At 36.1% G+C, this 23,691-nt stretch overlaps 2 protein-coding genes across 2 annotated transcripts; one reads left to right on the forward strand and one right to left on the reverse strand.

The window, feature by feature from the left end:
• The first annotated feature begins 255 nt into the window (after positions 1-255).
• dgat1a (diacylglycerol O-acyltransferase 1a) lies at positions 256-15,898 on the forward strand. The gene is made up of 17 exons (XM_032581705.1): positions 256-788; positions 4,887-4,974; positions 7,589-7,629; positions 8,591-8,676; positions 9,910-9,962; positions 10,246-10,351; positions 10,556-10,684; positions 10,975-11,049; positions 11,391-11,494; positions 11,582-11,620; positions 11,939-11,980; positions 12,161-12,205; positions 12,384-12,496; positions 13,294-13,359; positions 13,439-13,526; positions 13,864-13,926; positions 14,012-15,898. The coding sequence occupies exons 1-17, from the start codon at positions 502-504 to the stop codon at positions 14,156-14,158; spliced, it is 1,572 nt and encodes a 523-aa protein (XP_032437596.1). The 5' UTR covers positions 256-501; the 3' UTR covers positions 14,159-15,898.
• Positions 15,899-16,685: 787 nt separating this feature from the next.
• On the reverse strand, positions 16,686-19,967 carry cfap20 (cilia and flagella associated protein 20). Its single transcript, XM_032579827.1, has 6 exons — positions 19,652-19,967; positions 17,776-17,855; positions 17,416-17,527; positions 17,142-17,330; positions 16,943-17,056; positions 16,686-16,815 (listed from the first exon to the last, which is right to left on the reverse strand). Exons 1-6 carry the CDS (start codon positions 19,733-19,735, stop codon positions 16,810-16,812), a joined length of 585 nt encoding a protein of 194 aa, XP_032435718.1. The 5' UTR covers positions 19,736-19,967; the 3' UTR covers positions 16,686-16,809.
• Positions 19,968-23,691: the final 3,724 nt, after the last annotated feature.

Below are 23,691 nucleotides of genomic sequence, written 5' to 3' on the forward strand. Positions count from 1 at the left end.
ACTGTGAACTAAGTTAAAAGTGAGTTAGTGGCGTAGACATTTTTAAGACAAAATTGTAATATTCCATTAAAGAAAACAAGCAAAAGAATAGGTTTAAGATTGAGAAAGCAGTCATGATTTGATAAAAGTACTACCAAGTATAACTAAAAGCTTGCTGGTTGTATTTATTGGTTGGAGGAGCGCAAATCTTTCATGTAGATAAGAAAATAACTTGCGAAAGAACTGCTTCAAATGCGGAAGTTGGTCAGCGCGTCAAACCAGAAAGGGGGATGTTTGCTTAATAAACGAAGGTCTGGCAACCGAAAAGAGTCAAATGCACCTTGAGCTTTAGTGGTAGCCTAATAAAGCGCTTTTTTCTTCTTCTATGCTATCAGTGACATAGAGCTCCAAGGAGGGAAGTGTTCAGCTGCTGTTTGTTCTGCTGACAAAGAAAAGGAGCGACGACAGTAACGTATTAGCAATGTCTGGTCGATAGAAGCTGCGTGACTGAATCCTGCAGAAATGAGCGACACGAAGGGGCCCGCAGCACGCAGGAGGAGGACTACCATCTCCGGCGGTGGAGGAGCTGGCAGCGCGAAACAAGCCAACGGCACCAAGGGGCATGATGCCGGGGGGAAACCTCCGCAGGATCCCGCTGGAGTCAAAGCAGCGGCGCCGGAGGTTTCCAAGCAGCACGCCAGTCACAATGGGAATGTGGGCAGAGAAGAGTCGGGGAAAAGGCAGCAGCAGTCCCGTGGCAGCCCGAGGAAGCAAAGCAGCGCGGTGGAAGACATCAACGGCCGACTCAGGTAATCCTGGGTCTTTTGCTAAAACACCGTCACGGTCCTACGGTAGGCGACGAAGTAAAACAATAATGTTTAGATCCGTTTTAATTCAATCTGTAAACATGCTGTACATCATATTAGGTGTGAGTATGCACCTCTGCCTCCTTGGAGATTTGTAGTATTAAGCTAATTTGGGATACATCTCTGGGTGTTTGCAGCCGCCCAATTAATGATTGTTTCTTTTGTAATAAATAAATGCGGCCAATAGTTTCCAACACAGACCCAGTTACAGACCCATCAGACTAATGTTCCCACTCCTTCTAGAAGCCTGTAGACTGATATTTAACCTTCCCAGCTCCTCTCTTCTCTTTATTTCTTGCATTTGACAACATTGCGCACATTTTTGCCATATATCAGAATATGTTGTTTTTATAAATGAAAATCTTGACGTTGTCATCCTTTTTTCATCTGTGTCATTTTCTGTAATTGCAGCCATTACAGCTCCAAGTTTTACGGGTTATGTTTCTACCTGCTTCTCAAGTCTAGGAACTGACATTTTTGCCCACTTTTCTTCACAAGACAGCTGAATCAGATTGAATGATGAGCATCTTGGAAGTACAATTAATTTGGTCTGACCACCACTTTTCAGCTGAATTTAGGCCTAGACATTGATTGGGCCATTCTAACATGCAAATATAATTTGATCTAAGCCACTCTATTGGCATAGGATTAGAATTGTTGTCCTCCTGGGCTCAGGCATATCAAGAAAATGGCATATTTTCTTGATATTGTGATGAAATCCCTGTTGAAATGCCCCCATTTCTCTTTGTGAGCTTTAACATCTCCACCCCTAGCTGGAATGTGATCACCTGCCCCAGGGTTGCTCGTGTTTAGCTTGACTCTGCTCTCTCCATGTTAATGAAAAGCATCCCCACAGTGTGATGCTTCCGCCACCATGCTTAACAGTTGAAGTGGTATGTTTAAAGTAATCTGTAGAGTTGCCGTCCCTCGGCACAAAGCAGCTTCTTCAAGACGTTTGCTGTATCGCATTGTCTACTTATGGGTTTTCTTCATTAAAAATGTCTTTCCTTTTGCCACTCCTATTCGAGTAAATGTGGCCAAACACTTTTGAGATGCTTAGTTGCAAAAATAATTAAAAACCACGTGTCATTTTCACTGAGGTCATAGCTACCAATTCTAATATTCACTAAATTAAATGTCTTTCTCTGGGTACAACACAACACAGATAAAATATGTGCTTTAGTAGTTATGAAAATGCACCAAAGCACTAATATTGATTTATTGTTTGCATGTTTGTCACTTATCTTATTAGAGATGTATCTAAAACTCTAAAATTGATTTTACGACATGTTTGGACAAGTGAGACAGGACAAGAAATAACCACAACATGGCTAAATAACAACTATGCGTTTTCTTTTTTTTTTTTGCCAATCTCTTTTTAAAAAAGTAATTTTTTATGCTGAAGATATATCTACAATTTAATAATTAAGTGTAAAAAAATTTAGCCTGACTAATAATTTGACCTCATACTAAACGATGTGAACATAAGCATTCTAGTAACACAGGAAACCTTGAAATTAGGTCATTGTCGTACTAGTAATGTGGTTTTAGTGTGTGTGTGTGTGTGTGTGAGAGAGAGAGAGTCATCCTGTGTCATGTGTTTTAATCTTGCTTTCAACCTTTTCACCTTTTCAGTGTGTGAAAGGTTGAACTGGGAAGGTGTGGGAAAAAAGGCACAGCGAGTTTTGTTACCGACTCCTTTCCTTTCAGATGTCTAGTCCTTCTTTCTTCACACCTTTCTTCACTCTTTCTCATGTATAACTGAGGGGAACAAAATCTGACTGATGATGAAAAGCCTAAATTTGCTCAATTCTTTTCATGATCGCACCCTTTGACCTACATTTTCACAACTCTTTTACTGCCTGTTGCAGTGGTTGGAACAGATATTGGATTTCGGGATGTTACTCATTCAGGGAAAATTATTGCCTAATCAGGCAGGTACAACATGAATGAGTTACTAAGAGGACAAGTAGAGCAGAATCTGTGTTTTTGAAGAAGTTCAAAACAAATATATGGTCTACCTGAGTAAATATTGCATAAAATAAAACACAAATACAAGAGTATTTGAAAAAATACAGAAAATGTATAGAAGAATATGTTGGATACAACACAATGATTTCAATGTTAATTATGTTGAGTCACAAAGGCTACATTCACACTGCAGCATGAAGTGACCCAATTCTGATTTATTTATTTTTTTTTCCTTTGGCAAAAAATATTGGAATTTCTTTTTGACAAAATTATTATTATTATTATTTATCCTAGGACCCCTTTTATTCAATATTTATATGCTCCCACTAGCTCAGGTTATAACAGGAAATAATATTAGCTACCATAACTATGCAGATGACACACAGCTCTACATTACGATGTCACCAGGTGACTCAGAGCCCATCCAATCACTGAACAGATGCTTAGAACAGATAAATGTGTGGATGTGCCAAAACTTTCTCCAGCTGAACAGAAACAAAACTGAAGTTATTATTTTTGGACCTAAAGAGGAACGATCTAGAGTCAATGCACAGCTTCAGTTATTACAACTGAAAACCAGCGATCAGGCCCGAAACCTGGGAGTAGTGATGGACTCTGACCTGAACCTCCAGAGCCACATAAAGACAGTCACAAAGTCGGCCTTCTATCACCTGAAGAACATTTCCAGGATTAAAGGACTAATGTCTCAGCCAGATCTAGAGAAACTCATCCATGCGTTCATCTTCAGTCGTATTGATTATTGCAACAGCGTCTTCACAGGTCTGTCCAACAAATCAATCAAACAGCTGCAGCTGATCCAGAATGCTGCTGCTCGCGTTCTCACTAAAACCAGGAAGATAGAGCACATAACACCAGTTTTAAAGTCCCTCCACTGGCTCCCTGTAGCTCAAAGAATAGACTTTAAAATACTGTTGTTAGTTTATAAATCACTGAACGGCTTAGCACCACAATACATTAAAGATATGCTTTTATTGTATCAACCTTCCAGAACCTCTCAGGTCTTCCGGTTCTGGTCTGCTCTGCATCCCCAGAACCAGAACCAAACGAGGAGAAGCAGCTTTCAGCATCTATGCACCACGAATTTGGAACAAACTTCCAGAAAACTGTAAAACAGCTGAAACACTGACTTCTTTTAAATCTCAACTGAAAACCCACCTGTTTAGAATTGTATTTGAAATGTAATCAATTACAAATTTATTGATGTAACTTGACTTAATGATTGATTCTATATTGCATTGTGATTCTGTGTTTGTTATGATGTAAAGCACTTTGAAATGCCTTGCTGCTGAAATGTGCTATACAAATAAAAATTTGATTGATTGATTGATTGATTTATTTATTTTTACCGTGGCCATTCACACTTCCAAATATAAGCGACTTGTATGTGATCTCCAGTGTGAACAGCAAACTGCCTGAAAGTGACCCGCATGCGCAGTAGAGGGCGCAATAGCGTCACACATAGAGAGCGTGCTCAGTGTTTTGCCAACCGCCATAAAAGTTGTGATCAGTGTTTGCTGAAGTAAACATTGATGCCAACGGTGGAGCATAGCTTACGATTTTGAAGGTGTTGTCCGACTGGAGCCAGTATATTAACAACTTAGTCGTCATTACACTCCGCCATGGTTGTTGTTTTTCTTCCTGCTTGCGCGTATCAGGACGCAGAACAGTGACGTTTGTTGAGTAATGGTGACGTTCAGGTCGGATTAATGCAACCTGGACATTAGGTCACATTTGATTCGGACACATATCGGATATCCAAGTGACCTGGGTCGCATTAAAAAAAAAAAAAAACCCGACCTGTGTTGTTCAGACACAAAAAGATCAGATACAGGTCGCATTATGTCAAATCAATTCGGAATTGGATCACTTCAGGCTGCAGTGTGAATGCAGTCAAATTCTGGTGTCTTTCTATTAATCATAATGTTTCCTTTTCTATTTATTTATTGTTGATGAGTAACAAGAAGCTTTGACAGATAATGTAATCACTGGTTATTTAATCATTAAACAAATTATTTACTCAAAATACTTTATTTCCATTTTGTTTTGCAGCTGCCATGTCCTGCAGGAATCTCTCCTGAGCTCAGCCAGCGGCTACAGCAACTACAGAGGAATCCTAAACTGGTGTGTTGTTATGCTGGTGAGTAAAACTGAGTGGGCATTCAAAGATGTTTCTTTGTTAGCGATGTGTCTTTGCACCACATGTGGCAATTACAGATGCTGTTTCACGCGGGTTTATAAACACCGATATTAAAACGAAACAGTGTGTCCGATGAAAAATACAAGCTGTGTTTAGTGAAAATCAGTGACTATGAGAAAATGTACCACTCTGACCAATTTGCACTACAAGCCAGACAGCATGAAGATGAATTATAAGGAGTTGATGTCATTTTGGTGGCATGTTTGATTGCTTTATTAATGTCAAAGTTGAGTATTTCATCACTTCAAATATTGCACTTGCGTTTGATGCCATTCCAGACAAATTGGCGAGTGCCAGTGTTGTTCAGATGTCATAATTTCACATTTCCTCAACAGACAATGTATTGAGCAGTGGGTGCCGCTGCTGTTACAGTTCATTATGTTATTACATAAGCTCACGTTATGTACTAATAAGATAATTATTATGCATTATTTTATAAATCCATAACTATGTCATATATATACAACTACATACTGAAAACCCCAGCCATGCACAGGGCAAGAGTAAATAATTATTATCCAACTTGTAGTTTTTGGGGTTTTTTAAGCAGATTGATGCTCCTAAATCTTTGGCTTACTAGTATCGTCCAGAGAGGACCACAAGCTGCTTCGAGCCAGTTGTTTCCAAAGTTTGTCTAAAAACCAACCCTAATTTGCACACTGTGACTAAAATAACAATATTTTGAATGTTTATATCTCTGTAACAACCATGTTTTATGCTGTTTGCTGTCACCACCTGGCTTACCTTACTCATTTTAGAGAGTCTTTGTACAGAGACATACAAGTCAAACTACAGAGGGTTTAACTTGTATGTCTTGTGACTGAGTGTATGTTATTTGTTGGCTAATTTGCTTTTTACTACCATTGGCTATATTCCAATATAGCCAATGGTAGTAAGTCGTCTGCAGAGGTGCAAGTTTCCACAGAGGAAAGATTTGATGTTGTGCATGTTTATCCTTGCCGTCCTTGAGTATAAACATTGGAGAATACCAGAAATTTATGCTTGTCGTTCTGTTGTATTTCTCTGTGATGGCTGGGGAATAACGGAGAATCATTGTGAGAATGCATAGGTTTTTATTTATGAATTGGGACTAAGCCCTGATCAAATGAAAGAAGAGATCAACAGAAAAACCAGGTCAGACCAAAGTAAAACTTCTCTTTTTTTTCTCCTGATCAGACTAAATCTTTGATAATTCAGCCTTTAGAAGCTGAATTGTTTCTCCAAATCATATTTGTATGTCAGTAGGATAAAGTTCATCTAACTCTAGTAGCTCCTTCTATTTTTATCCTACCTGCCACTAAAATTCCTACCTGCTTTGTCTCATCATCTAAAGGCACTGGAATATACTTTCTCTCATCAAAATGTGTTGGATTTCTAGTGCAGAAAAAAGTTTGTCACAAATATTGCAAACATTGTGCATAACAACTAATTTAATCAAATTATAAACCTGTGCAATTGATCTGTTTTGCACTTTTTATTAAAAATAAATTGCATATACAATTTTTTTCCACATTTGTGCACTGTGGTATCGGCTTCTTATAGTAATGTTAAACAGATCTGTCTCATTAAAGTATTATTTAAAAAGTGCAACTCAAAGTAATATGCTTCAAGTATTTCGATTTGTTCATTCTGAGGATTTTAGCTAACAACTAATTAATAAAAAAGCTTCCCTTTGATTTCACTCGTATACCACTTGTACAAGTGTCTGTATTCCTGCCGTCCACTTATATCAGTCGACCTCCCCTCACTTTCTAACCTCTCTGTGCTTTTGGAGAGTGATGGACACACTGGTACAGCTGAACTGTTGCGAGAACCCATTTTGCAATCATTTTGCTTCACAAAGGCCAGTAGTCCCTTCATTCATGATGAACCTCTTGTTCATCTCGAAGCTTACTAAGGTAAAGGTTAGCAGTGCGGACAAAGAACATTACTGATTTCAAACCATAGAATATTCTCTTTAACATGACTATATTATGCCTCTGATCATGCATTTATCCAGAAACTGTCTCTCATAGAAACCGTGACTGATTTAAAAATGGTGTGCATGCATCTTACACACTGTACTTTTTCTGCAAACAGTTTTATATCATAGAAGGTGAAGCTGAACCTTGAACTTAAATGCATAACGATACCATAAAGTGATTTTAGCTAACATAGGGAGCAGCTCCAGGATAAGACATGGCTGCAGGTGGGAAGGCAGCAGGATATGTTGCCAAGTTTAGGTGTGAAACAAGTGTGATTGATTTTGACAGATGTCACTTGGCCTGTAATCTCTTCCTCTTTGTGTGTTTTATGTTTGGTCTTGTTGAGCTACTTTTCTGTTCTTGCTTAGAACAATACCTGACTCTGTATACAGTGAAAGAAAAACGGGTCAATCTGCAGGCTGATCTGACCAGAGTTACTAGATTCGAAAACAACAATAAGGAGATTTAAAGCTGAGCATTTTTTAAATCGTCTTTGCAAAGTTCAGACTCGATGAATCGCCAGGAGAAATTATTCCTTTTCTTTGACGCTAATTACTTCTTATCTTTTGCTTTTCTATTTTTCCTTGTAGGTGCTCAGTAATGCACGACTCTTCTTGGAGAACATCATCAAGTGAGTGTGCACAAACACAGAAGACACATGTGTGTATATATAGAAATATATAGCTATATGTGTGCAAACATGTTTCTACTTCCATTTACCTCCAGGGTCCAGTAAATGTCACTCCAACAATTGTAATAAAATAAATTCAACTTACAGAAATTTCAAGATAATCTGAATCACTATACCATTTTAATTAATAATCCATGACTTCCTGTTTCCCTGAAATATAAACTTACAGTAATACAGAGACTAACAACTCTTGGTCCCTTTTCGAAATGGGAAGGGCAACATAACATGTTATTAAAGTTCAATTCCTTATAATTGCTCACATCCACAACCAGAGTAGTATTTGTCTTCACCCAGTTCTGCTATTATACTCAGAGTTTCCCCCAGAAAACTTGCTAAGCCCGGTGGCTGGGTGCTAGGGCAGTCATTCATCCAGCAGCCCGTCGTGTTTTTGAGTTAAAAAAAAGTTAAAATTGACAGGAAATTTGAATATATCACTTGATAATTATGTGTTATTGAAAGATTGGAAGATGAACACCAACTACAAGTCTGAAAATATGCAAACATTTAAAAAAAAACAAAAAAAAACCTAAGCAATGCTAAGCCTGGTGGCCCGCCAGGCTTATAACACACTGGGGGAAGCCCTTTTACTAATGACAGACTAAGTTTAAATGCATGTCACCTGAAATATTATCGCCTACCAAATGTTGCATTCACACAGTTTTTTGGAATTGAGAAATTTCAAAGATTGGAGTTAAGATGATAATTACAAATTGAAATATTGTGCAGGTCTGCTGTGAATTTGAAAGGCATTGAACGTTCACAACAGAGGCACTAAAAGCTGCACATGACTATAACATCTTCACGCAGCCACACCTCGATCTAATCCACCAATCTTTAGCTTTTGTCACTTTCACTTGATTTAACCACATGGCTGTAAAACGATCTCGTTTTCTTCCTCCAGGTATGGTATCCTAGTAGATCCAATCCAAGTCGTGTCTCTTTTCTTAAAGGACCCCTACAGCTGGCCAGCAGCCTGCCTAATTATTGGTATGAAGCCTCTATTTTATTGATATAATGGTCACAAAAATTACTACATTTTGGTATTTACAGCTGATACAAATAAGTTTTTTTTTGTCACAGTTACATTTGTAAGTGTTTCAGCTCACATCTGGTATCACAATGTATCTTTGGAGCACATGATCTGAGATGCAAATGAAATGCAAATAATGCCAGATTTTCTTTCTTTTCAGAAAGTTGAAGCGTAAGGGACAAGTCATTGCATTCACATTTTATTTTTTACATATGACAGTAGAAAATAGATTCAGGTTTTATTTTTCATTAGAAGGAAATTAGTGATTTTTTTTTTGTTTTTGCTGCTGTTCTGATACTATTTATCTCCTTAAGCAAACGTTCAAAATTAATCGAAGTTTTTGGAAGTGAGGCCTTTAGGTTATCCAAACGCTCCCTGCTTTTAAACATTATCTGAAAGTAATATTGTATTTTTTTAAATTTGTTTTTAACTTTTTCTTTTACAGTTATCAGAGAATAACAATAAAAAAATACAGAATACTCATCAGTATATCTTCTTCTGATGTATTATGTGCTGGTGAAATTTTTTTTTTTATGACAATACGGATCAAATCTTATTTAATGCACAACAATTCAATTAATTTAGTAAGACCTGAAGCATAAAATGTGTTATTTATAGTAGTAAATTACAACAAATGACATTTGCAGGCACTTTACAAAACAAATTTGTAAATTTTATATCCTGAAACATCTAATCCAATCAATCCAGTCATTTAGAGATCTTCAACTTCAGTTTCATTCAGATCAATTTGATTCTGTTTATACTGCCAATCGCTAAGTGTATCTATGTAAGAAGATCCCAGCTGGTTGCATAAAGGTGTTGATTTTGCAGCAATCCCTCCTGCTGAGCGACGATGTGACAACAGTGGAGAGAAACATCTGTTTCGACAGGAGGGACCAGTGCTCAGTGTGAGCAGCCGTCTGCCATAACTGAGTGAATCATAAAGTAACTGGCTGTTCCTAAAGTTTTGCTCCCCTGTAAATCCAGCCTAGATTTCAGCTTTTTCCCTCTGACTGAGATCTGTGGATGTTTCTCACTGCTAGTTGTTTTTGTGAGATATTGATTATTGTAAACATAGCTGAAAGAAAAGCTTTACTTTTACATTCCATGCTATAATCAGTGTGTTTTAATAAGTCTTGGTATTTATGTATTGTTGTAACTCATGAAACTGTTCCTCTTGTTTGTTTTAGTGTCCAACCTGTTCATCTTGACAGCCTTGTACGTAGAGAGGCGTCTGGCAGTGGTAGGTCCATATAATAATCTACATAGACTTTTTTCATTTAACACACATTTTCATTTAACTCCTTAAACCCGTTTGTTGTTTCCAGACGTTTATTGTTTGGTTTGATTGAGTTATTCTTTTATAGCCTTTTATGATGCGCTTTATTAGCCCAGCAGTGCTCATATTTATTACTGCTCTGACCTAGATTGCATCGTGTATAACTTCATTTTCACAGTTGATAACGCTTTAATTATTATTATGATAAACGTAAAAAATGATGCATATTCTCTGTAATATTTTCCAGGGTACGATCTCTGAAACTACTGGAAGGGTCCTTCACATTTTCAACCTCACATTCATGTTGACCTTCTCCTCGGCCACGGTCCTCTCTGTGACCTCCATGACCCCAGGTGTGTTTAAATACATGATAAGAAACCGACTCCAACCTTTAATCTTTGGTACTAATGTTTAGCATGTGTGTCATTTTATTTTAAAATCATAGAAGTTATCTTATTTTTAATTTTGACCATCAATATGGCCAAATGGGTCTTTTTTTTTGTGTACCTGCTTTAATTTTTTCCCCTCTTATTAATGGTTTTGTGCTTGTCTGTCAGTGGGTGGTGTTTTTTCTCTAGGAATCTACACTGTGCTGTTGCTCAAGCTTTACTCTTATCAGGACGCCAACAGGTGGTGCAGAGAGATCAGACAAGCCAAAGCCAAAAGCTTAACCCGATCATATTCATGTAAGTGTATCGGCATTCACTGAGGACTAAATAAACCATCCTGACTGGAGAATTAAGCTAATGTTTCTGTACAGAGATGTGTTTGTTTATTTATCAGAGTTTAATTTTGTTAAAGAGCTTTCCTACTAAATGATGGTGCAGAAAAGAGAGTATGAAATAAATAAAAGAAGCAAAATATTACCACTTCATAACCTTTGGTTGTTTGGACTCTACAAATTTACTTCAGACCAATGAGAGTGATGATCCCTGAATTCAGATGTTTACGTCTGTTTTCTCTCCTTCTGTTTTAGGTCCAAATGTTCAGCAGTCGAACGGCTCAGCAGTTCATTCTCTGGTCTCCTACCCAGGAAACCTCACACACAGAGGTACTTTTTGATCCATCCAAGCCAGAAACGTATACATGAAACATTTGGCATGTATTTGAAAATTGTTGCCCAAAGATGACGAACAGTTTTATTAAATTGTTCCAATTTAACATTGATGAGGATTTTTACATTGACTCCAAAATCAGATGCAGATAGTAATGTTATAAATCAGTTTACTACATTAGAAAATATTTAATCTGGGTAATATTTGACATCTTTCTGATTTTTAGTCATCCAGAACACGACAATCCTCAGAGTTTAAGTAGAAATCAAGTGGACTTCTTCTTTTGTTTCTTTAGTGTTGGATAACCGGTTGACCTGACTTGTTTATTTGTCTTCAGACATGTACTACTTTGTTTGTGCCCCAACTCTATGCTACCAGCTCAACTTCCCTCGATCTCCACGGATACGTAAACGGTTCCTGATGAGAAGGCTTTTTGAAATGGTGAGAATGAGGTTGTAACCTTATAAATCACAGCAGGTGTAGCTGTGTGAAGCAGTCGTTTCACTCATGACTTCTCATCTTTTCCAGCTTTTTCTTATGCAGTTGTTGGTGGGATTGATACAGCAGGTATGATTGAATTTGACATTAGAGTCACAGCACAAGAATAATACAAATTTACACGTTTAATATGATACCATAACCCTCAGTTGTACATTTTTTATTGAAAACCTTTATTTTTGTGTGCTTTTGTGGTTGACCTGTTCTGTTCAGATTCAAATTGTCATAAATTTAGAGTCAAGACTGCAGTTTGAACCCGAGTTTTACTTTCAATCTGAATAAACCACTTATTACCTTACAAAGAGGCAGTTCTGATCTTTTTTCTATCATACTTATTTATTTACCGACTGAAATTAAACAAAATTAATTAAAATGTGTCTCTTTCAGTGGATGGTTCCCACAATTCAAAATTCTATGAAACCGTTCCGGGTATGTACGCTGGTTATCTACAGACACAATGATTATTATTATTTAAATGTTTTTGGTTCTTAAAATGTCTTATATCTGAAAATGTCTTACATTTTAAGAAAATGTTATCTCATGTATGCAGGATGTAAACGGTGTAATCCCTGATTTTAAGAGTTAATTTTTATTCCTCGCTTGTTGCAGGAAATGGATTTTTCTCGGATGGTGGAGCGATTGCTCAAATTAGCAGTGAGTGTCGGTGCAGAACCTTAAAATTTGCAGATTAATGAATAAATAACAAAATCTAGTATTTAAGCTAAAATATCTTTTAATGCAAGACAACATCCCTGCTTGATATTTTCTGTTATTATGATTAGTGTAACGTAACCAACCCAAACATCTTCCTCTCCCTGCTCTCCTCTCTCAGGTCCCCAACCATCTTATATGGCTAATATTCTTTTACTGGTTTTTCCATTCCTCTATGAATTTTGTGGCAGAACTGCTGCAGTTTGGAGACAGGGAGTTCTACAGGGACTGGTGGTGAGTTGAGTTTATGTTCAAGTTTGAGCTGAAAGTGCAAAGGAAAAGTCATGATTTATAAAACCATTAGATGCGAATCAAACACCATAAAAGTTTTTTTTTTAAATGTTTTTGTGATCGACAACTACAACAATAACTATATTGTTAACACCACTAAAATAAAATCTGATGACCTTCTATTACTGTACATCTTGTAATTCAGAAAGTTGAACATTTCCTAAATTCAACAGAATTCAGAGATTTTATAACGATTATAGTAGTTTTCTTCTTTTAGAAATTAAGAGACGTTTTATTTTTCTACAATGCATCTACATCAAGTTAATATTTTGCAAGTCAGTTAAAAACAGAGATCTGGGTTAGCAAAGTAAAAGTCTGATTTCGCCAACATATAAAATATGCAAACGCATTGGCACCAATCAGACTTTTACTTTGCTAACCCAGATCTCTGTTTTTCTTTTAGCTCTCATAACTATTAAAACCTGGTATTTGTAACTGGCTTGCAAAGTATTAGCTTGATGTAGATGCATTGTAGGAAAATAAAACATCTCTACATTTCCAAAAGGAGAAAACTACTACAATAGTTATAAAATCCATACACTCTGTTGAAATTAGGAAGTGTTCAACTTTCTGAATTACAAGATGTACAGTAATAGAAGGTCATCAGATTTTATTTTAGCGGTGTTAACAATTTTGTTGTAGTTGTCGATCACAAAAACATTTTTAGAAAACTTTTATGGTGTTTGATTCGCATCTAATGGTTTTATAAATCATGACTTTTCCTTTCTGTCCCATTTCAGGAACTCTGAGACCGTCACATATTTCTGGGCCAACTGGAATATCCCCGTTCACAAATGGTGCCTGAGGTGAGGTCAGAACTCCTGGGTTAACGATGTGCTTAATTATTTGGCTAAATTAAATTGTGTGTTCGTGCCTGTTTTACAGACATTTCTATAAGCCGATGCTAAAAAGAGGGACCAACAAGTTTCTGGCTCAAACTGCTGTCTTCTTAGTTTCTGCTTTCTTCCACGAGGTAAGAGACGATTTTTCTATCCTTCAATATTTTTATGTAAATAATTTTTTTCCCATCAATTTTGATAATCAAAAACTTTTTTCAGCCAAAAAAAAAAAAAAAAAAAAGTCCGACCAAAAATTAGGAAAATAACTTCCAAAAGATAAAATTACTGGCTGGAAAGTTTCTGCTATATTGAATATTACTGAATTCAACATTTCTTAGCATTTCAATCCCATCGTATTTCCACATGTTGGTAAAATAATAAATAGATGTAGACTAAATTATTCCATGTTGATGCCTTTAAAAAAGTGTATCGTTTTTTAAAACCTGTTTAATCTGGATTCTCTCTTCTCAGTACCTGGTTAGCGTTCCTCTGAAGATGTTCAGACTTTGGGCCTTTATGGGAATGATGGCTCAGGTAAAACACTCAGAATCATTTATTTCTGTTTCTTTGTTGTCATGTCTCCCTGGTTTCCTCTTATTCCCACTTTTCCTCCCCGCAGGTTCCTCTGGCTTGGTTTGTGGGTCGCTACCTGAACGGAAACTACGGCAACGCGGCCGTCTGGCTCTCGCTCATCATTGGGCAGCCCATTGCGGTGCTGATGTATTTCCATGACTACTATGTTATTCATCATGGAAGCACTAAATAGCCCAGGGGGGAAAAAAAATTGAGATGAGCCGAAAGGAAAATGTAAAGCGAGTGACTCTCCTGCTTTAATTTTTGCACTTTGAGGGGACAGGACCACAACATGTTGGAAAACAATGTAGGACATTTATATGACAGGAACTTTCACCTTTTGTCAACTTCTAATCAAACTAAACCTCCAGATGCAGCGCCACCATCTGTTCATTTCATCTTTTATGATTTGATCCTGGACTCAAACTGAATCTCCTCTTTGATGAATGTCAAAGAAAGGGATTCCCTGTTTTTTTTTTTCCTTTTTTGTTTTGTTTTTTGTTTGAAGCGGGATATTTGCTTCAAATTTTGTAAGCTCCACTAAAGATGCATTTAGTGAGCCTCTTTGTTGAAATCCATATTTTCTAGACTTAAAAAGCACTTCAGCATTTTGAAGGGATGGTGCTCCGCTTGAAAACTTACACTTGTCAGGTGCAATAAATATGAACCACTGCCAGGCAAACGCATCCAGAAGTGAATCTTGCCTCTTTTAAATGAGATTTGCTTCTGTGTAAGTGGCTAAGAAGTCACTCTGTCTTTTTTTTTTTTTTTTTTTCACTCTGGAAAGTAAGGCTTAAAAATTCAGGTGTCCCGGTTTTGAAGTTAACCACAATTTACCTTTAATTACAATAATGTTAATCTTATTTGTGCAATACAGTATTATATATTATTATTATTGTTAAAATTATATTTATACTGATTTATAAGGAAGCAGGCATCCCTTTCCCAGAAGAACTGAATGGACCAAGGACAATAATGTGGAGTAATTTAACCAATCATGACTCTGCATAGTGAACTGATTCATCTGTTTGGTCTGCACAACATTTTAACTGTCAAATGATTTCATGCTTTAAAAAATGTTCTGTTATATTTTGCTGCAGTGACATTTTTTTTCTTGTTTCTATAATTTAAACCAATGACATTTTTTGCACTTTAGAGAGATGCATGCTATTGGGGAAAAAAAGCAATAGATTACTATGAATGTACCGTCTTAAGTTGTATAATTATTACTTTAGAGAAATTGTTAGTTTAAGTTGTATTCTGACATGCTGAAGTTTCCTAATATTATGATAAAAGCAGAAGAGTTCTTACAGTATTTGATCTAATTGCCTTCACAGCCTGACACTGTTGCCTGCAAATATTTTGCAGCAAATTAAAGTATAATTTTACATTTGTGTTTCCCACCTACTTTCAGAAAAAAAAAACTACTAGATTTCTCTATCAGAAACAAGTGCCTGCTATAAGTGAATATTTAAATTATAAGTTATGCCAAAACTTTCTGGAGCTGTAATTTAAACAGTGTTTTTTTTTTGTAACTTATTTGGAAAACAAGATTTGAATTTAATTGTAATACAATAATCCTGTTTTAGGAGTATTTCAATAATATCCCGACTCGCTTTGATCCACTTGTGCCAAATCTGACTAAATGTTGGCAGCAAAGTAAATTAAAAAAAGAATCTTTCCAGAGGCACAGATGGCAAAGTTTACGGTCGTTTGGTTTGACTAAAACATACCAGAGGTAATTTTAGTTGAGGAATTTTGAGTTTATATTGACTGAATTATTGGATACAACTTGTAAAATGAATGAATTTCTTAACAGATTTGTTTGTACCGTGTTAAGAAGTCGAGGTAAAACAACTGTTTTGTAAATTGTTTTCTTATCTTTCAGTGGAAAAATCTTCCTGATGTCTGATTAAAGATGGTTTCCATCTGCTCTCGAGTTTCTTTTTTTTTTTTTTTAAAAAAGTTTTTAAATGCAAACTGGATTTTCAGTATTTAAACTAATATTAACAGCAACAAGCAGATTGGGCTTTAGGTGAAAAAACAATCTGCCAAATATCAAAATGTTTAAAAATGGAAATAATTATTTGAAGGTGGAATTTATTATAAAATCCCTATTTTTATATTTTTTTTCAATTTTATAGTTGCTGAAACATTTTTAAGGACTAAAAGTAATGGACATGTTTATTTAAATAACATTTGAATGAACAGTATTTATTTTATATAATTTATACATTTAAATTTGCTAAACTGTTGTGCATTGGTGAAACTTGAATAAATTACATTGATTTCAACATTAAATGGTTTAGATTTTATAAGAATTCCCACATATAATATATGAATAATGTATAGATATTATAGACATGCATTTGTGTTTTAATAGACTTTTTTTTAATTTAAACCATAAAACACCATATTTATCACTTGTTCAGAAAGTAAAAGAATAATTAAAAGGTATATTATTTGCAATCATTTAGGAATTTAATGTATGACTTATGTGCCAACCATTATACACACGTTATTGAAATGTTAAAAACTTCATAAATGTTCATAAATCTTTTAGTAATCGCACACAAAACACTTTAAGATCAATTGAGCCACTTCCCTTCCAACATAAACCAGTAGTTGTTGCTCAATATCCGCCTGTATCAGCTTTTTAAGCATTATTACTGTTGTGCTAATCATTACCTAAAAAGAAAAATACGCAGAAAGACACCAACTAAAACAAATAGCTCCATAAAAAGCTTTAATACAGACAGGATCACAACAGAGCACTCGGCACACACCGTGTTCCCAAATACATCTAGACAAAATAAATCTCCCCTCCAACAGCTGCAGCAGGCTTTATTGCTGAAACAGAAGGACAAAAAGTGCTTTAAAAAAAACATCCAGATAAAGAAAAACTCCTTCAAACGTTATTTAAACGAATGAAAAATGAATTTAGTGACTAATCAGTCCTCTAGAGGTGTGTGCTCACCTTGGCCTTCTGGTTCTGGACAGGCAGATAGAGTTTAAACTCTGCAGGGAGCTCGTCCTCAGAGTAGAGTCTGTCTGAAAAATAAACCCTCCTGATGCGACAGTTTGCATGAATCTGAGAAGAGAAGGAGTCGAATGTCAGCCAGAGCAAGAAAAGCAACGATAAAGCGTAAAGTGCCAGCAGACGGCGGCGTGCTCGCCTGTACACGCAGCGTCTCTGTGTAATTGGTCCCGTATGCTCTCCTGGTGAAGTCCGACAGGTTGAACTGAATCTGGTTCCAGCCGTCGTCCAGCCTCATCGGCATGGTGCAGATGAACGGCTTCACCCGCGTTGTGCTCTGATAGTTGCTCGCCCGAAACCGTCGCCTGACGTTTTTATCGTCCAGCACCTGAGAGGATGTGAAAAGACAAGAGGCCGTGAGTCTCAGCCGCCGCCGGATGTCAGCAGCACTTGGAGGACCTCTGAATCTGTACCTGGACTTCAAAAGTGAAGTATTTCCTCAGGTTCTTAATAATCATCACCAAAAAGGGAAGCTTGATCCCGAGCGTGTTCTTGGGATCAGCCGGACATGTTATGTAGGTGGTGCTGCATAGAGATCAGCACAGATATTAAAACAAACACGTAACTTCTGCTATATTCTAGATTTTTCAACATTTTCAGCACAACGTTGACATTCAGAAAATCAACCATTGAGGTAAACACTGACACCTCAGGGTAGTTCAGAATCTCCATTTAAATTTTGGACTGTGGGAACAGATCCTCACAGACACCTGGAGTTTGGTTTAAGAACACCAAACTCCAAAAGCACTGGAAAAGCATTTAAACAAACTCACCTGACGTTTGTTCCCTCAATCTCCAGCACGTTTGAATGGATGTCATTGTCAGCGACTCTTTTGATGTGACCGTTTCTCACCTGACGACACAAAGAAGCAGGTTGAACTCTTGCTTTCTGTGGACTGTTTTATCGCTAAATCATTTTTTGGTGTAATTCCGGAGCCTACTGAAGCTTTGTGAAGTGGGAAACAAAAGTTTAAATTGAACTTACACTTGATATCGAGTCTTATACTTTATTTTAATAATCAGTAAAATGTTATACGATGAATATAAAAAGCAAAGTGACAGCTGGTGGAGAAACTGACAAGTAAACCTATTATTTAGTTTGGAATCAAAATTACTTCATTACTGTTCTGATCATTTTGAAACAGCCATCTATTTTCAGAGTTGCTACTGAAAGATTTCACGCAGCAAAAACAGAAAAACAGTCAGGGAAAAAGAAAGCACAGCCTCTTTCAATCCTGGGATTTTAGAAACGGTGCTGCACTTAGACGTCGGGCTAAACGGGCTCTTATCAATTATCTACAGGCTAAACTTGAAAAACCTATATTTCTCCTATTCCACTCAAGGCCCAGGGGCCAAATCTGACCCACCATAGCTTTTCATGTGGCCCTCTGGACTCCAAATTACATCAATAAGTCCTTCCAGTTTTTTCACAAATCTGCTAAATTTACACAAAATCAACAAATCTCCACATTTTTTTCTGATTTTACTGCAAATTTTCTGAAAATTGGTCAAAAACATTGAGCTTGAGTGACTGCTGCCAAAAGAATCACAAAATCCTGGAGGAACAGCTATTTACTGATATTTTAACAGTTTAATTGGTTTAGTCAATATATTCTGGCACAATCAGCCCTTTAAGAACATTCAGATTTTTGATATTGCCCAAAATGAAAATGAATTTTCATTTTCTCTGTTCAATAAATGCATCAAACTAGACACTCTCACCACTTTTGATCTAAAAAAATAAACTAAGAGCACTTTGATGTACACTTTTAAGTTTATGTTATGATTATTTTATTAACACAGGGACACACAAACATCTACCTCTGCCTGAAAACCTCCAGCTTTTTCTCTGCCTTTGGTGACATAGGCAGAGTGAGAATTAAAAATAAAAATCTGAATCAACTGGTGGGACTTCAAAGAAATGTTCTCTTCTAACAAGAGCATAATAAAAATTATTATCTGATCTAAATCTGTTCTAAAATTATTTATATCTATCACAACATGTACAAAACCCTATAAAAACTCCACACTGACATCATTTGTCAAACACAGCATGAATGAAGCAAAACATGAACGCCCCTGGTTGAGAAACTAAAGTGTTTTTGTATATGACCGTCTCCATAGCAACGCATCGCAATCCAGCTGAACATCATTGCTGTTTTGTTTTAATGGTTAATTATGACAGTGCGACATCTGACCATGTATGTTTTTATATAAAGGAGGGAAGATTTGTAAGATTTCTGAGATCAAATCATTATCTTATATCGTTCCACTTAAAAAAAATAATAACCTTAAACTGAAGGAGGGTGTAGTTCCTAATTAAAAGCAGACACTTACATCAGATAAACAAATGTTGTCCAAGTTTTGGATTCAGATTTTCATCAAACGTCCCCAGTCACTACTATTTTAATTATTGCAATGCCTGGTTAGAGTTCAGGAATAACTAATGTAACCAAGCTACTAGCAAAAAACTTCCGCACCAAAACGGTCGCTGTTTAAAGGTACTGAAATTATTACGTCAGGACAAAAGAGCTATCTAAAACAAATGGACAACTTAATAAAAGTAGCACATGATGCCAGGTAGCTTTAGCACTACTTAGCAGATCATGCTACCTTGGAACAAGCTCACACATCCAGATTAATACTTACTTTTTTGTCCCATATTTGAAGCGGTTTGCTTCCGATGCTGTACAATATAGATAAAAACCCGCTTTGAAAGGTGTTCTTGAACATTTTCTACGCCGTTAACACACCCGTTTCCAGCGACGACTTTGTTTACCAGCTTTGCTTCCGGTCCCCAATACAATGTGAACTAAGCTGTTCCGCTCTCAGATAAAACAAATATCGGTGTAACGTAAAATTACACTCGTAAAGGCATTGATTCGATAAAATACGCATATCCCAAAAAAGACGTGTAAGACAACAAAGGTCCGCTTTTTAAAATTGTTTTGGTGCTGCTAGGGAACATTTCTTTATCGTGTTTAAACGGAGTTTGAAATGTTGACACAGTAACCAAGTCGTCATAGTAACCATAGAAGCGCTTGAGTTGCAGTCTGGGTAGAAACGATACGTCAGCGTGTCCGCCATATTGTGAAGGCAAGTTTGTTTTAAAATCAAGGCAGGGGGACATTTCTTTATACCAGAAATAAAGAATTGAAAAGGAAAAAATAATTAATAGATAAACAAATTAATACAATTTATGCATAACGTTATTTTAAGTGCTTTATGGAGGAAATAAAGTAAAGAATTTTATAAATTAAGAATTACAGAAAAAAAACCTTAAAATGCTAATTAAAATGCTAATTAAGGTGAAAGTAATAAAATAAACTTTCACCTTTCTGGGAAAGCTTCAGAAAACAGTAGAGTTTTCAGTCCATATTTTGAAATGACAGGTGGATTCTGCACAGCTTTTTTTCTGGTGTTTGTCAGGTTTCTTGCAGCAGTAGTTTGACTGCTCTGTTTTTCTTTTGTTCACTTTTGTCTTTCCAGAGACTTTTCTTTGTAATTTTTTAAAGAAAAACATTGAAAAATAAAAATGCATTCATCCTACTTGACAAACTTACAAATGAGCAAAATTGCCGACATTCATTTCCAAATGCACTTTAACCGGCCCATCTCTATAAATAGATATCTTAAACACAGCTCTTAGTTCAACCTCCTAAATTTCACTGAAGTGCCAAGTGGGACATCCTTCCTCTCTGTCTGCAACACCTTAAACATCTGGCAGAGCTCTCGAATATTTGAACATATTTAAAACAAGTCTATCAAGAATTCACTGAGGTTTCTGCAAAGCCACCGGCAGCGTAACATTGATCACATGTCCCCGATTTGTTTTGAAGAAAGTGAATTCAAACTGCTTGACCAGCACAAAACTATAGCCCCATTTTACTATTTTTCTCCAGACTAAGTTTGATCATTAGCAATTCAAACGGTATCATTAAAGATATATTCTTTAAAACCTGTGATGTCAGTAATGCGTTACTTTCATGCTCAGTCTCACACTAAAGACTGAGCATGAAAGAGAATTAAACCCAACCACAGTTATTGTTTTGGTATAATGTAGAAAATATGTCACATTAGTTACACACAGAAAATGTACATTTTAGCACTGTTTGTGGCTTATGATGGTATAAAAATATAATAAATAAGATTTTTGCTTGCTTATATTCTGTATTGTTCAATGAGCTGAGAGACTTCTGTGATTTGTTTCCCCTACCAGTATGGAAGACCTGTGCTGCCATGACGCTGTGACATCAGGGTAACAGCAGACAGCTGACAGAAAGTTCTTAGGGGGTGTAACCACCCTGAACTGTTGTCTTGCATGTTAATTTGATCACTATGTTGTTTTATTCTACCACTGCACATTATCAGTTCAACTTTATTGCTATTTTAAGTTGATTTTCTTTTCAAAACACATGAGAGAAAATTGAAAAGTGGAGGAAAATTCTATTTTTATTTTGTAATTTTACAACTTTTTTAAGTAAATGGTTCATAGTTAAATAAGAGACTTGAAAGATAACAGATATGGTTGAAACTGGATGTTTTTATGACAGAAAAGTGGACCTGACTTGTGGTTTTGCTGAAGGCCGAGCGTCTCTGTTTCTGTAGAGATCACAGTTGAAGTCAGTAATGATCTGCACAGTTCTGGATTCTGACCAGTAAATAAAGTTTGTTTAGTTCAGAAACATCAAAACAACAAGTTCATGATTTACATTTAAATTAAATCCAAGTTGAACATTTAATTAAGATCTGTTGACTTATATTTGCAAAAAAAATAAAAATAAAAATCAAATATAAAAAAAAAATCTATTTTACAAAACTTTATTGTACATTATTAAATAAGCAATTTATGAATAAGCATATTATTTAAACACAGATCAAAAGAAGCAGATCTATGGACAGTGAAGAGTTTTAATAAACTAATGGCACACTTAAATAATTATTACATAAGTTATTTATTGTCATTTGACACTCTTCACGCTCCGTAAGCAAGTTGGTTTAGGTTTGTGAAACCTATGGAGAAATTTATTTTTCTTAGAAAAGCAAATTAAATCTGTTGTCACCTTAGAGACACGTACAGAGCGCCATTCAGGCAAGAACCACAGCTGCTGGTGCCATTTTGTTTTCCATGTTGTTTTATTTTAAATATTTCAGACGTACAGTTAGCTCATTTTCTGTCTTCACTTTCACTCCATCAGCTTTGATTTCAGGTTATTCCCACCTCATCAGTGAACGAAACATTCCCCCACTTCCTTCTTTTCCCTTCAGTTTCATAAACTTTTTGACAAACTTCCATATTTTATCCCTTCATCCCTTCTTCAGTCTTTTTCACATCACTGTTTCAGGTATTCACAAAATGAATTATAAGGAGTGAGTGAGCTCATGATGACAGTGAGCTGAAAAAGACTGGCTTAAGGAGAAACATGGACAGAAAGTCCTGGTGAGGAGAATATAAACTGAGGTAAATGGGTCAAGAGGAGGATTGGCGTACTTGGCTGGAAAAAGGAGGAAGTCGCAGTTGGATAAATTCTACAACCCAGATCTTCATGTCTCGAAGAAAATAAGAAAAAAAGAATGATATGAAGAAGATTAGAAAGGTGGGAGGAAGCCGATGTTTGAGGACTTTTGTCGCCCTGCAGCTGCACTGAAGGTATGTTTGAGAAATGATATACTTTGATCACTATGTGATGTTTGTTTTTTCAAACCTTTCCTAATTCCTTTCATTTTTTTATTATCATTTTAATTTGCAAAAGATTAAAACGTTGCCTCTGTACCTTAATGATAGAAATGGGTTTTAATAAAGGAAGGGTTTTTTTTTTGTTGTGTTGTTCATATTTGATCATACAACAATCTTTGCAAATCAATTCCTGCTTTAGGATTAAATTAAATAGCACATTGATACGTTATTCTGTTAGTTATGGAGATATTCTGTTAGTTGAGTCCAGACGCTCTACTTTTTAAAAAAAAGATCTTTCTGTAATGATGACTTTCTTCTTGCCACTCTTCAATAGAAAACAGGTCTGTGGAGAGAAAAACTATTCTTCCCAGCTCTTTCCAGTTTCAGATCTGAACGGCGCTCTGTGAGATGTTCAAAGCTTGGGATGATGTTTTATAGCCTAACTTTCCCTTATTTGGACTGTAAATGTTTTAATTGAGGAATCTTTTAACTAATTTATTTATGATTGTTAACCTTTTCTGTTTTGCTGTGAATGTTCTGTAAACTGTGTGCGGCTGCCAATCTTGGCTAGGATTTTCTTGCAAAGGAAAGTTTCCTGGTGAAATAACGGTTAATAATAATAATAATAATAATAATTTAAAACCTCAAAACTTTCTTCCTCACCTGTCTGCTGCATCACTTGGTCTTTATGATGCTGATTGAACAATCAACACATTCTAAATTTTAATATGAAGATAAACCGCTGAGTGTAACTTGCAACATTTGGTTAATATTTGGATCTTTCTCATAAGTGGAAGATTTTAGAGCTTCCTGTCTTTTAAACCAGATGTGCTCCATTCATCATACTTTTTGCAAAGAGAACAAATCTGTTTTGTGCGGAGAGGGGTTTAAGCCTGTGAGGATCAGAAGTGTGTTAAACACAAGGTCTGGCTCGGTTAAATTTAACCCAGTATGTTTTGTTTAAAGCGAGAGTAGTTCAGGTCGCACAATTCACTGTGTCAAAAGTGTCTCG

This window comes from Xiphophorus hellerii, chromosome 13 (genome assembly GCF_003331165.1).
Source record: "Xiphophorus hellerii strain 12219 chromosome 13, Xiphophorus_hellerii-4.1, whole genome shotgun sequence".
Taxonomy (NCBI): domain Eukaryota; kingdom Metazoa; phylum Chordata; class Actinopteri; order Cyprinodontiformes; family Poeciliidae; genus Xiphophorus; species Xiphophorus hellerii.